The sequence below is a fragment of the Aquarana catesbeiana genome, unplaced genomic scaffold (assembly GCF_042186555.1).
Source record: "Aquarana catesbeiana isolate 2022-GZ unplaced genomic scaffold, ASM4218655v1 unanchor233, whole genome shotgun sequence".
Lineage (NCBI taxonomy): Eukaryota > Metazoa > Chordata > Amphibia > Anura > Ranidae > Aquarana > Aquarana catesbeiana.
In genome coordinates this window covers 4,712,540-4,727,957 of record NW_027362661.1, presented here as the reverse complement: position 1 = coordinate 4,727,957, position 15,418 = coordinate 4,712,540, and the positions used below count along the sequence as shown (strand labels likewise).

Below are 15,418 nucleotides of genomic sequence, written 5' to 3'. Positions count from 1 at the left end.
GGCGCGGACACCGCGCCGGGCCTGAAGAGCTGCAGGCAAGGAGTTTTTAGGTGAGGCCGCGGCTTCGGCCTAGTCCGCTAGGCCGGATGCCGCGGACTAGGCCGAAGCCGCGGCCTCGCCTAAAAGCTCATGCCCGCAGCGCCTCGGGACCGGCGCGGTTTCCAAAAAAAAAAAAACTCGATTCGAATCGTGAATCGAGTTTTTTTTAAGAGAATCGAAGATTTTTTTTTTTAAGAAAATCTCCGAGCCCTAACACATAGATACATAAATGAAAATATATAAATAAAGAAAAGCTGCAACCTAAAAGGTCCGAACCCCTACTATAAGCATAGATACCCAAAAGAGACAGGTGCGCTAATCACAGTGCAAAAATAAACATGACAAAAATTTAAGGGCATAAAGTCCACTCCTACAAAAACAAGTGTATAAAAAAAAAAAAAAAAAGGAAAAAAAATTATAAAATGACTCAAAGTGAAAAAAAATACGGATTCAGTTCATAAAAGGTGCACAAAAAAAGTGTGTAAAAAATGTCCACCTGGCAAACCCTTATACAAAAGGGAACTGAGTGAACCAAGTATGTGAAAACTTCAGTGCTCTTCAAGGAAATTGGGTGAACCAAATATAAGGAAGCTTCAGTGCTCTTCAAAACACAAAGACTTTAATATCCCATCACCACATAGATTCACTTCTTACCAGATAGCGGTAGTTTCAAGCATTGGATAATAATCCCACCATGCTCCAACAGACTGGGCTGTAAAAATTAACCAAAATTCCAGATAGCAGCGGTATCAGACACTGGACAATGATCCCATCAGGCGCCCTGGAGCCCATTGTGAGACGTCTAACCGTTTGAGCTGGCTGGTGTAAACCACCAGTATATCTAATTCAAAAGCTAGCGCTGGAGAATTGACTCAAATAGTGAAATATGAATAAACAAAAATGTATAAAAATTACCGTAATATGAAGACCGCAGCTGCTGCACAAAGGTGCTACAACCTTAAAGCAATTAAAAATATATAAAATAGCGCTAGCAGCCTACATCAAGCAATATACATCCTAATAAACAGTGCCTAATGTATCAATGTTAAGAGAAAACAAAAACATAAAATCTAAAAGTGCAACAGTGCTCCAAAACTTTTCAATCAGTGAAGTGGCTCCCCCTTTGGTGTCCCCACTCACCAAAATTATTGGATCCTCAGCTTCGCAGTCTGGGTTCAAAAAGGCATTGATCAAATGATCTGGGGATATGCTGGATGGTTCCTCTTGGTTATTTCTCTTGCTCTAACGATCGCGGCGATACCTCACATGTGTGATTTGAACATCATTTTCATATGTGGGGGCGACTTTAAAGTGGTGTTCCACCCAAAAAAAAAAAAAACATGAACGTGCATAAAAAAAATAAAAAAAAAATATTTGGAATTTTTTTTTTTTACTCACCTCTAAATGCCTGTTGCTAGGGGGTCCCTCGTAGTCTGCCTCTTTCAGTGCCTGGGCTGGTGACATCACTTCCCCTCGGCACAGGAAGGGCTCAGCTCTGCTCCCTCCCTCTTGTCAATCATCTGGGACCCATTACAGGTCCCAGATGGCTGAGCGGCCAATCACGGCACGCGGCGCCGATCGCGCATGCGCAGTGGGTGCCCAGCTGTGAAGCCACAGCCCCGCACCCACAGTTGCAATGCCGGCGCCGCCGAACGGAGGGGGAGACGAGTGGGGCTTCGATCCTCCACATGGCTGGACCCTGGGACAGGTAAGTGTCCAATTAAAAGTCAGCAGCTGCAGTATTTTTTTTATGGGAACTCCTCTTTAAGTATGTGTTCGTTTCTGCACGCGAGCTCGGCGGGACGGGGCACTTTACATTTTTTTTTTATTATTATTATTTATTTTACTTTTAATTTTTACATAGTCAATTAAAAAAAAATGTTTTGTGTCACTTTTATTCCTATTACAAGGAATGTAAATAATAGAAAAAAAGCATGACAGGACCTCTTTAAGCACTCGGCGCATGCGCTATAGCCGAAAGATGGCTACAGCGCGGCGCTCAATTGCCGGGAAGGGGTCCCTGGATGTCTTCCTGTTTACTCATTCCCCGCGCGCAGCTACAGGCACGCATTGGGGGAAAATCTGTGTTGGCCGTGTCCATTGGACACAGCCAATCACAGATCGTGCTAAATGGCCAATCACAGCGGCCATTTAGCACTCGATCGGCGTGTCCAATGAGGGATGATCTCAAGTGTAAACATATGAGATCATCTCTCATTGTCGGCTCTCTCTCCTCACACAGAGACCGCGTGTGAGGAGGGAGAGCTTCTGTGCTGAAGGTTGTGAGTTCAAATAGTAAAAAAAACAACAGTAAATGCAGTGCCCACAGTACCTGTCAGTGCCACCTGTCATCAGTGCCACATGTCATCTGTTATCAGTGTCACCAGTGCCACGTATCAGAGCCATCTGTCATCAGTGCCACGTATCAGTGCCATCCGTCATCAGTGTCACGTGTCAGTGCCACCTATTAGTGCCATCTGTCAGTGTCACCAGTGCCATCTGTCATCAGTGTCACCTAATCAGTGCCTTCTGTCATCACCAACAATGTCTAGAAGATTATTTTCAGCCGATGAGGCGTACAATATTCTTGCAGCCAACGAGAGCAACGGGGAGCTCTCTGCTTCGGATTCCTCCTCAAATTCAGATTCTGAGTCTGACGTTGACTACGAGCCTGTCCTAAGCAGTGGAACACTGACAGCCTCAGAGGAGGATGAGAGTCCACCCACCAGACGAAGGCGTTCTGGTGAGGAGGCAGTGCCATCCACCAGCACTGCAGTGCCATCCACCAGCACCGCAGTACCTCGGCAAGAAAGGCCACATACCAGTGGGGTGTCACCTCAGTCCCAAAAGGGTTAGATCCCATGCCAGCCTTCCCTATTCCCTTCAGAACCCCTTGTGGCTTTCTTCTAATTCAGGAGAAGCTAACATTCCCCCTTTCACCGCCCAGCCAGGAGCCCAGGTGGACACAGAAAAATTTTCCCCAATAGATTTTTTCCATTTATTTTTTACTGAGGACATGCTAGCATCAATTGTGGCCCAGTGCAACCTGTATGCACAGCAATTCATAGCAAGTAACCCAACGTCCTATTATGCCCATCCCTATGAGTGGAGAGCCCTGACAGTGGAGGAGTTTAAAACATTTTTGGGCCTCACATTCTGTATGGGACTAACCAAAAAAAAATTAATTACGTTAATATTGGTCAACCCTCCCCATCCACCACATGCCCATCTTTTCCTCAGTAATTCCCAGAACCAGATATCTCATGATTATGAGATTCATACACTATAATGATAATACCCAGTGCCCTCCCCGAAATGACCCAAATTTTGATAAGCTTTATAAATTTCAGCCACTACTAAATTATTGTTCTGAAATCTTCCCCAGTTGTTTACCCCAGACCAACACATATGCGTGGATGAGTCCATTATTTACTGGCAGGCTGGGCTTCAAACAATTTATTCCCACCAAAAGGGCCAGCTATGGGGTGAAGCTTTATAAATTGTGCGACCGAGCCACAGGGTATACATATGCCTTCATGGTATATGAAGGGAAGGACACCCAGCTACATCCCCCTAATTGCCCAGACAAGTGGGAAAGTCGTTTGGGAACTCATAAACCCACTCCAGGAGAAAGGCTACCATTTGTACATAGATAACTTTTATAAAAGTTTGCCCCTGTTCCGCAACCTTCACAGAAAGAACACTCCAGCATGTGGCACCGTAAGGAGGTACCGGAAGGGCTTTCCTCAAAGCCTTGTCAACAAGTTAAGAAGAGGGGAGACAGCGAGTTTACGGAATGAGAAAATTCTGGCTGTGAATTGGAGGGACAGAAGGGAAGTCTACATGCTTTCTTCGATCCACAACAATACATTTGTTAAGATCACCAGGAGGAATGGCCCAATCCAAAAACCAACATGTATCCACGAATACAATATGTTCATGAGGGGTGTCGACTTCAACGACCAAATGTTCAAACCCTACCTTGCCACAAGACGAACATACCAGTAGTATAAAAAAGTTTCAGTTTATTTGTTTAATTTGGCCATATACAACAGCTATATTATCTAACGCAACTCCACTGAAAGCCCCAAACCCTTTCTTGGCTACCAGGAGGAAATCACCACTGCCCTTATATTCCCGAACGGCCCACCAGAAACATTAGATCCGATGTGAATAGCAGAATGTCCAAATGCCACTTTCCCGATAAAATCCCTCCCAGACCAACAGGCCAAAAACGTCAGAAAAAATGCCGGTGTGCACCAGAGGAGGAATTAGAAGAGACACAACTTTTTATTGTCCCCAATGTCCTTTCCAACCAGGCCTCTGCATAGTTGACTGTTTCCTCTTAAATTATTAGCGAAGTATGGTAAACATAACCCTCACTTCCTGACATTTACCTTCACACCCCTTATGCCTCTGCCTGATCTGTAACTGACCCTGGCTTGTTATTTGACCACGCTTCTGCCTACCGATTCTGTTCATACCTCTGCCTGATCTGTAACTGACCCTGGCTTGTTATTTGACCACGCTTCTGCCTACCGCTTCTGTTCATACCTCTGCCTGATATGTAACTGACCCTGGCTTGTTATTCGACCACGTTTCTGCCTACCGCTTCTGTTCATACCTCTGCCTGATCTGAAACTGACCCTGGACTGTTTGACCATGCTTTTTTCCTGCCTCTTGGACTGATCTTGTACCCTGCCACTGGACTAGTGGGATTCATAGCACAGGGGTCTCACATATGTGAGGAGCTCCAGAGTTGTTTTTCTGGATTCCTAGATTAGGGTCTGGAGATTCAGAGGCTTTAAAGAGATTTGGGTGGGAGAAGCCTCTACCCCTGTCTCTATTCTGTCCTGAACAAGGCCCTACTTCTGCCTGCTGCCTGTAGGACTTACTGCCATCATGCCTCTGCCTGTCGCATGAACTGACCACACCACATGGACCTGCCTACTATCAGGACCAATATTTTGGCACTGCTGACAATCTCTGCCTGCACTGACCCTGGACTGTATATGGACAGTATCCCTGCCTGCTGCCTGTACTGACTATGGACAGTAATCCTGCCTGTTCAATTGCATTTGCTTTTGCTGACCAAGTCCCTGCCTGCTGCCTGGACCAGTGTTATCCTCCCATGGACAACCACGCTACTAAAACCACAGGCAATCTTTTGTTTACCCTTTGCTCAGCAGAATGTATTTTGGGGTGTAATTCTTGGTATGTGCATGCTATGTGTCCCTAGAACACCTGACGGTGTTCCTTGCATGTTGGGCCTCTGTATGTGGCCAGGCTGTGTAAAAGTCTCACACATGGTATCGCCATACTCAGGAGGAGTAGCAGAATGTATTTTGGGGTGTCATTTTTGCTATGTACATGCTATGTTTTGGAAATAACTTTTAAATGGACAACTTTGCGTAAAAAAAATGTGTGTTCATTTTTTTTCCACATTTTCCAAAAACTTCTGGAAAAAAATGAACCGTTCAAAAGACTCACTATGCCTCATAGATTATACATTGGGGTGTTAGCTTTCCAAAATGGGGTCACTTTGTGGGCGTTTCCATTGTCCTGGTGCTCTCGGGCCTTCAAAAGTGTAATAGGAAGTCAACAAGTTAGATGTGTAATTTATACCTGATGGTGCTCCCTGCATGTTGGGCCTCTGTATGTGGCCAGGCTGTGAAAAAGTCCCACACATGTGGTATCGCCATACTCAGGAGGAGTAGCAGAATGTATTTTGGGGTGTTATTTGTGGTATACACATGTCATGTGAGAGAAATAACCTATTACAATGACAATTTTGTGAAAAAAAAAAAATAAAATCTTCATTTTGCAAAGAATTGTGGGAAAAAATGACAACACCAAAAACCTCACAATGCATCTTACTAAATACCTTACAATGTCTAATTTAAAAAAAGAGGTCATTTGGGGGGTATTTGTACTTTCCTGACTTGTTCGGGTCGCAAGAAATGAGATGAGGCCACCAGTACATCAGGTGTGATCAATTTTTTATGATTTGCACCACAGCTTGTAGACTCTCTAACTTTCACACAGACCAAAAAATATCCACAAATTTGGGTTATTTTTACCAAAGATATGTAGCAGTATAAATTGTGGCCAGCATTTATGAAGAAAAATTAATCATTTGTAAAATTTTATCACAGAAACTAAGAAAAATGCGTTTTTTTCAAGATTTTCAGTCTTTTTTTTTTCTTTTTTTAATTTATAAACGCAAAAAATAAAAAACCCAGAGGTGATCAAATACCACCAAAAGAAAGCTCTATTTGTATGAAAAAAGGACAAAAAATGAATTTGGGTACAGTATTACATGACTGAGTAATTGTCATTCAAAGTGTGAGAGCACCGAAAGCTGAAAATTGGTCTGGGCAGAAGGGGGGTTTAAGTGCCCAGTAGGCAAGTGGTTAATGCGAGATCTGGGGTCAAAAAGACAGCAGAGCTCACATTTACACTTGAAAGCAATAAAAAAAATAATAATTAAATGTCATTTTTTTTTTTTTTGAAAAAAAAAAAAATTTCCTCTTTAAGACGATTGGTCGGAAGTGACGTTTGACATCGCTTCCACCATTCAATGATATGCAGCCGAGCCGGGGTCATCTTTCCCTCACTCAGCTCTATGCCTTAGAGGGGAGAGGACGCGATCGACTCCGCCGCTACCAATGGCTCCGGTAAGCGGCGGAGATGACCGGAACGCGGCAGAAGGGGGATTAAAGTGATCTCGCGGCGAATCCACCATGGAGACCACTTTTATCCTAAAGCGCACTGCCCGCCATTGTTGAAAATACCGGGGTCATCGCAACTAGCTGCTGCCATAACAATGGTATTTAGCGTCAAAGAACCAACGTACAATGACAGCGATTTGCACTAAGTGGTTAATCATCAACGATCCCCCCTGAAGGGGTTAATCTACATATTACCTCCTCTTCTGCCAGATCCTGCAGTGTCTTCTTTCTACGTCCTTCCAAATGGAATGTCTGTAAGTACCTGACATCACTTCCTGTCTGTGTATGACATCACTTCCTGTCTGTTTTCCATAGAGACTTCCTGTCTGGGGTAGAGGTGAGATCACCACCTTGTGGAGCTCAGAGGAACTGCAGCCCCGTGAAACAACTCATAGTGTGAACACGGCCTTGTGCTGTGTGTGTATGTACTGTATATCCTTATAGATGGGTCATCTCCACTCCCACCAAGGGGGATAGAAATATATTACTGCTCGGGGGGGAGACATTTTGGAACCTTTGATTTTGCAGTAAAATGGAACTTCCTGTCTGTATTCCATAGAGACTTCCTGTCTGGATAGAGGTGAGATCACCACCTTGTGGAGCTCAGAGGAACTGCAGCCCTGAGAAACATCTGGTAGTGTGAACACGGCCTTGTGCTGTGTGTGTATGTACTGTATATCCTTCCCCTTTTTCTCCTCCCTGAGTGTGTATGAAGAGGCGGAGCTCTGAGTGTGTATGAAGAGGAGGAGCTCTGAGTGTGTATGAAGAGGCGGAGCTCTGAGTGTGTATGAAGAAGGGGTGGAGCTGTGAGTGTGCATGAAGAGGCGGAGCTCTGAGCATGTATGAAGAGGAGGAGCTCTGAGTGTGTATGAAGAGGCGGAGCCCTGAGTGTGTATGAAGAGGCGGAGCTCTGAGTGTCTATAAAGAGGCGGAGCTTTTGAGTGTGTATGAAGAGGCGGAGCTTTTGAGTGTGTATGAAGAGGCGGAGCTCTGAGTGTCTATAAAGAGGCGGAGCTCTGAGTGTGTATGAAGAGGCAGAGCCCTGAGTGTGTATGAAGAGGCGGAGCTCTGAGTGTGTATGAAGAGGTGGAGCCCTGAGTGTGTATGAAGAGGCGGAGCTTCTGAGTGTGTATGAAGAGGCGGAGCTCTGAGTGTGTATGAAGAGGCGGAGCCCTGAGTGTGTATGAAGAGGCGGAGCCCTGAGTGTGTATGAAGAGGCGGAGCCCTGAGTGTGTATGAAGAGGCGGAGCCCTGAGTGTGTATGAAGAGGCGGAGCTCTGAGTGTGTATGAAGGGGAGGAGCCCTGAGTGTGTATGAAGAGGCGGAGCCCTGAGTGTGTATGAAGAGGCGGAGCCCTGCGTGTGTATGAAGAGGCGGAGCCCTGAGTGTGTATGAAGAGGCGGAGCTCTTAGTGTGTATGAAGAGGCGGAGCCCTGAGTGTGTATGAAGAGGCGGAGCACTGAGTGTGTATGAAGAGGCGGAGCTCTGAGTGTGTATTAAGAGGCGGAGCTCTGAGCGTGTATAAAGAGGTGGAGCTAAAACGGTCGGAGGCGGATTCTAGGAGGGAGATGACAGAAAGCGCAGCAGACTCTCAGGAGTGAGCGAGGAGGATCCAGTTCCTTTGCCATCGGAGGTGAGGAGAGTGTGAAGGATGTTGGTGACTCTGGTAGATGAAAAGCTGGGAGTCATATTGCTCTGGTGAGTGGGGAAGCACTACTAAGGGGGCGCCCTCACCATCACGTGTGTAAGAGGTGGAAGAAGGCGTGGCTACACTACAGCTGGCACAGTTTGGAGCACCGAGAACTTTACACCTTATCAACTTTTCATTGATTGGTGGACTTTTTTTTTTAGCAAAATGGTTTGTTGAAGTAGATGCAAAATGGAAGCAGTGGACTTGCAGAGAACACAATATTGAGTACAACATATTGTATGATTACATGAATTTGCACAGATTTTTAGTTTATTTAATATAGCAGCAAATATTATGAGATTAATGAAGTAGGTGCAAAGTGGAAGCAGTGGATCTGCAGGGAAAAGTATATTGAGCACAAAGCACTTTATGTTGTATATGAATTTGCACATGGATCAGTTTACCTAATATATTGATAAACATCATAAGATCAGTGAAGTAGGTGTAAAGTGGAAGCAGTAGATCTGCAGATAATATTATTTGAGCCTCTAACACTTGGTATTTTCCAATCCAAACACGATGGATGTCACCGGATAGGAGAGGAGCCCTCTCTGTTTACATCAAGGTGGTAACTAGCCCACCATCCCCCGGAGAATCTGTGGCTGTGGCCGTGGCTCCCCTTATTACCCATATACTGCTATAGAGGCATCTATTGATTCTATTCTATGGAGAAGAACACAAGGGAGGGGGAGGCGCCTCTAAGTGCAGTATTAAAATCAATTTATTAAAAGAACACTATACAAGCAACTCACATTTTGTAGGGTAAAAAACGGCATGTAATGTGGTAAAATCCATGGAAGGAGTCCATCAGATCGGTCACGGAAGTCCCTGCTGCCTGCTATGCGTTCAGCTTTGTAGAAAACACCGCTCGAGCCGGCCGCGGTGATGTTGAAATCCAAAGCGAGGCCTGGGACGCTGGTGGAAGGCAGGCGCGGAGCTGTGACGTCACTGGAATGCGACGCGTTTCATGAGCGTACGGGCTACGATGACACAGTAGCTGCGCTCTTTCATCAAGCTACACATGGATAGTGAGAGCGGTTTAAGAAGGGATAGGGGGAGGGGAAAGAAGAAGAGGAGGAGGGGAGAGGGGAGAAAACAAAGGCTGGATTGAAAAGGTGGAAAGTGAAGGGCATATGAGGGCACTCTCTGGGAAATGAAAGGAAATTTTCAAAGCTAAAAAACAATCTCAATAATAGCAAACTAACAGATAATGAATGTTATTGTTAGAAATTCCCATAAAGAAAATTCAATATTAAGAGGTGATAATGACAAATGATAAAAATATATAGAATTAATGAATAACATTTCCAAGAGGTGAGTACCATCTCGGATATATGATGGTAATTGGGCAACTATGGGCTGTAAGAAATGGTCTATATATAGACTGAAGCCCGTGGTGACACTATCCATGGCTGCCACGATAGGTCTGCCTGGGGGATTCTCTAGACTCTTATGGATCTTCGGTAGGTGGTAAAAGTACGGTGCTTGGTAAAAAGTTTTTTGCAAAAAGGACTTCTCAACTTTGGTAATAATGCCCTCTAAAAGAGCAGTAGAGATCAATTGGTCAGCTTCCCTGGCATATTCGGTTGTGGGGTCCCTGGGGAGTTTGACATATGTCGTGGTGTTTTTTTTTTTTTTTTTTTTTTTTACCATTTATTCATTAATTCTATATAATTTTATCATATAGAATTGGTAAAAACACCAATACCTCTGATTATATTATTAAGACCTCTCCTACTGATTAATTATTTAATTTTTTAGCCAACTACCCAATTATCTACCTCATACACTAATTTATTATTTTTATTTTTATTTATTTATTTATTAATTATTATTTTTTATGATTATTCATTAATTCTATATATTTTTATCATTTGTCATTATCACCTCTTAATATTGAATTTTCTTTATGGGAATTTCTAACAATAACATTCATTATCTGTTAGTTTGCTATTATTGAGATTGTTTTTTAGCTTTGAAAATTTCCTTTCATTTCCCAGAGAGTGCCCTCATATGCCCTTCACTTTCCACCTTTTCAATCCAGCCTTTGTTTTCTCCCCTCTCCCCTCCTCCTCTTCTTCTTTCCCCTCCCCCTATCCCTTCTTAAACCGCTCTCACTATCCATGTGTAGCTTGATGAAAGAGCGCAGCTACTGTGTCATCGTAGCCCGTACGCTCATGAAACGCGTCGCATTCCAGTGACGTCACAGCTCCGCGCCTGCCTTCCACCAGCGTCCCAGGCCTCGCTTTGGATTTCAACATCACCGCGGCCGGCTCGAGCGGTGTTTTCTACAAAGCTGAACGCATAGCAGGCAGCAGGGACTTCCGTGACCGATCTGATGGACTCCTTCCATGGATTTTACCACATTACATGCCGTTTTTTACCCTACAAAATGTGAGTTGCTTGTATAGTGTTCTTTTAATAAATTGATTTTAATACTGCACTTAGAGGCGCCTCCCCCTCCCTTGTGTTCTTCTCTGCAGATTCAGGAGTCTGGTTTCAGCTCTCTTTGGAAGGCAGCCCTCTGTGTGGACTTTTTCATATACCATTTTGCCTGTGTTTACATAGACTCTGTGGATTATATTAATTTTATTCATCTCTTAGCTTGTTACTGACCCAATAGTATCATGAGGTTTCCGTTTTTTGCGCCTTCACTTGCTTGATTCTATTCTATATCTATTGATTCACAGGCACCATAACTCTGTGACTACAGAGCCCAGCACACCTAGTCATCTACAGCTGGGGGTTTTCTGAGGAAGTGCTGCCAGGTTACCCCAGGAGTTGTCTGACACTTTGTTATTAGAAAGTTTTATTGGAACTATCGTGTTGTTGATTCAGATATTTTATCCATAGCGCAAGCACTGCCCCAACATTTATTATTTGTAGATTACCCCCTTCAGGGTCAGAACATTTCCCCATTTATGGGGTCAGAACATTCTCTTCATTTTGGAGCTAAATTATAATATGTGTTATTGTGTCCCCGATCACCTCCACACCGGTTATTGTGTCCATGATCACCTCCACACCAGTTATTGTGTCCCTGATCACCTCCACACCAGTTATTGTGTCCCCGATCACCTCCACACCAGTTATTGTGTCCCCGATCACCTCCACACCAGTTATTGTGTCCCCGATCACCTCCACACCAGTTATTGTGTCCCCGATCACCTCCACACCAGTTATTGTGTCCCTGATCACCTCCACACCAGTTATTGTGTCCCTGATCACCTCCACACCAGTTATTGTGTCCCCGATCACCTCCACACCAGTTATTGTGTCCCCGATCACCACCACACCAGTTATTGTGTCCCCGATCACCTCCACACCGGTTATTGTGTCCATGATCACCTCCACACCAGTTATTGTGTCCCTGATCACCTCCACACCAGTTATTGTGTCCCTGATCACCTCCACACCAGTTATTGTGTCCCCGATCACCTCCACACCAGTTATTGTGTCCCCGATCACCTCCACACCAGTTATTGTGTCCCTGATCACCTCCACACCAGTTATTGTGTCCCTGATCACCTCCACACCAGTTATTGTGTCCCTGATCACCTCCACACCAGTTATTGTGTCCCTGACCACCTCCACACCAGTTATTGTGTCCCCGATCACCTCCACACCAGTTATTGTGTCCCCGATCACCTCCACACCAGTTATTGTGTCTCTGATAATCTTCACACCAGTTATTGCGTCCCTGATCACCTCCACACCAGTTATTGTGTCTCTGATCACCTCCACACCAGTTATTGTGTCCATGATCACCTCCACACCAGTTATTGTGTCCCCGATCACCTCCACACCAGTTATTGTGTCCCCGATCACCTCCACACCAGTTATTGTGTCCATGATCACCTCCACAAGGAGGGGTTCTAGCCATGCGGACACTGACTACTAGGACACCTCTGAGGTAGGGGGGGGCGCACCGCTGTGGGACTCCTGATGTGAGGGGGGCGCACCGCTGTGGGACTACTGATGTGAGGGGGCTCCACTGGGGACACCTGATGCAAGGGGGGCTCCACTGGGGACACCTGATGTGAGGGGGGGTCCGCCGGGGACACCTGATGTGAGGGGGGCTCCACTGGGGACACCTAATGTGAGGGGGGCTCCACTGGGGACACCTGATGTGAGGGGGGCTCTGCCGGGGACACCTGATGTGACAGGGGCTCCGCCGGGGACACCTGATGTGAGGGGGGGCTCCGCCGGGGACACCTGATGTGAGGGGGGCTCTGCCGGGGACACCTGATGTGAGGGGGAGCTCCGCCGGGGACTCCTGGTGTGAGGGGGGGCTCCGCCGGGGACTCCTGGTGTGAGGGGGCTTCGCCGGGGACTCCCGGTGTGAGGGGGGCTCCACCGGGGACTCCTGGTGTGAGGGGGGGCTCCGCCGGGGACTCCTGGTGTGAGGGGGGCTCTGCCGGGGACTCCTGGTATAAGGGGGGCTCCGCCGGGGACTCCTGGTGTGAGGGGGGGCTCCGCCTGGGACTCCTGGTGTGAGGGGGGGCTCCGCTGGGGACATCTAATGTAAGAGGGGCTCCGCTGGGGGCACCTGATGCAAGGACGGACTCTGCTGGGACATCTGATGCAAGGACGGACGGCTGGTGGCAGGCGACGTGGCTAGTGACACGCTCAGGGATCCCACTGATTCTGCATTATGGTGAGTTGAATGATTTAATTTTATATTACAATGTGATAATAGAAATAATGCACTTCAATCATCCTGACACCATAACAACCATGGTGACGGGATGATTGAAGTGCTAACATCAGGTGTTTGGAGTATCTTTATCTGCTGATTGTTAAACTTTCTAGAATACACATATTTCTATTGTGTAGGATCTGGGGCTGCTGTCCCGTCATTTCCCTCTCCCCCTCTCTATCTCTCATTCATCTCAGACTCTAACCACTGCCTCTTGAGCCACGCCCATGTAAGCCACGCCCAGTATGTCACATAAACCACGCCCATTTTTCGCCACGCCATTTTTCCTAGACCACGCCTACAAACTTTGACTAAGGTCCATGAATAAAGAAATGAACTGGTAGGAGATCAGAGAACCCATTTACTAGTTACCTTGAGGGTGTAATTGTAAGATCCTCAGAGACAAAGCTGCCTGATGTGGGCGGAGTCCTGGTTTAGGGGAACCAATCTGCTCACTTCTAGTAATAATCTTTTTATTTCTATTTTAGTAGATGGACGGAAGATGAGGAAAACCTCAGAGGATTGTCTCACATTGTCTCTAGACTGTAAAGTAGAAGATGAGGACATCACACAGTATAGTCCAGGAGAAAACCCGACTACCTCAAATGTCCATCCGGCACCACACAGTGTAGATGGACCATCGTATTCCTCTTATCCTGAGGAACCTCAAACTGTGAGGGACGGTGCCGTTCTTCCAACAGAGAAGAGGTTTCCCTGTACTGAGTGCGGGAAGGGTTTCCCCTTTAAATCCAGTCTTGATGTGCATAACAGATCTCACACAGGTGAGAAGCCATATTCCTGTCCTGAGTGCAGGAAATGTTTTTCATAGAAGACCCATCTTTACAGACATCAGAGCTCTCACATGGGGAGAATCCACTTTCCTGTCCTGAGTGAGGGAATTGTTCTTCACTGAAGTCCCATCTTTACAGACATCGGAGATCGCATCTGGGGGGGAAAAGCCTTATCTCTGTCCTGAATCTGGGAAATGTTTTTCAGAGAAGTCCAATCTTTACAGACATCAGAGATCTCACACGGGGAGAAGCGACTTTCCTGTCCTGAGTGAGGGAATTGTTCCTCACTGAAGTCTTGTCTTCCTGTACATCAGGGATCCCACACAATCCCCGAGGTGTATTAGTCCCTTGAGTGCGGGAAATGTCTTCTATATGAATGTTGCTGGACATCACAGCTCTCATGTGGGGAAGAAGCACACCCTGATATACACCTCAGATATACTCCATGGCTGATCTTCATCATGTAAGAAACAGTTCATCAGGAGATCAGAGATCACCAAAGACATGGATGAAGTGTTGTACTCTGTTGGGCATTGATAGCAGTAGAAAAATAAAAATGGAGTCATTAACTTTCATTGGCTGAGTACATTTAGTGGTGTAAGCTTTCACAAACACTCAGAGGTCTGTTTAAAAAAAATAAATAAATAGTTGAACGAATGTGAGCAGCATTCACCCAGCTGTGATGAATATTGGATGTATTTTATTTCATACACTGATTTCTTTGGCTCCATCTAGTGGTCATAATGCAGTATTGTGCTATTTTTACTAATGGAGGTATGTCAAGACAAATATCCCATTATGTCCACTAAATGGAGCTGGCGATCATAGGAAATCACTGTGCTGCATTAATGCCAGAATTTGTAATGGTTGAGTGAATACTTGTCACATTGAATAGATTTTCTATAAGTAGACTCTGTAGTTTCCGTAATCAAGCATAGATTCATACAAATAACTGGGTAGTGGCAAACGCTGGACCGATGGTTGGGGACATTGGCCCTGTATGTCCCTCCTAATTGCAAGCTACAGACGAAGATGTACATTAACACGGGGACCTGAGACCTAACTGGAGGACAGTAATTGTGCAAGTGTACACAGTGTGTGTTCATCTGTAAGGATGGAGGCCCACCACAGAGGCCTCAGCCTTGTCTCAGGATATTGCTGGCACAGAGTAAAGGTACCCCATGTGTGAGGCAATGACCCTGTTACAGGTGCCTAGCATTGCCCAGAAGAACCCACCCCGGGGGTAGTCCTCACGTGTGACCCAGACATTGCGCCTAATGAGTTATTGGGGAACATAAAGGAAAGTGATTAATCCTTCACTCTCTGGGTGTACTATGTACCTCCAAAGAGCTGAACTGATTAAATAACATGTCTATGGGGGTCCTAATCATGCCTGTGAAGGGACATCTCTGATGTACAGAAAGTGCTGCAGCTGAGCTGACATTTACAAAGGAAAAAAATTGCCAAA

At 45.7% G+C, this 15,418-nt stretch overlaps 1 protein-coding gene across 1 annotated transcript in view; it reads right to left on the bottom strand.

Annotated features, from left to right (window-relative positions):
- The window catches only part of LOC141121834 (uncharacterized), a 315,649-nt gene that overhangs the window by 48,635 nt on the left and 251,596 nt on the right, over positions 1 to 15,418 (bottom strand). The window contains exon 16 of the mRNA XM_073611550.1: positions 6,966 to 6,999. Within this exon, the coding sequence (XP_073467651.1) occupies positions 6,966 to 6,999 (34 nt within the window). The remainder of the gene's footprint in view (positions 1 to 6,965; positions 7,000 to 15,418) is intronic.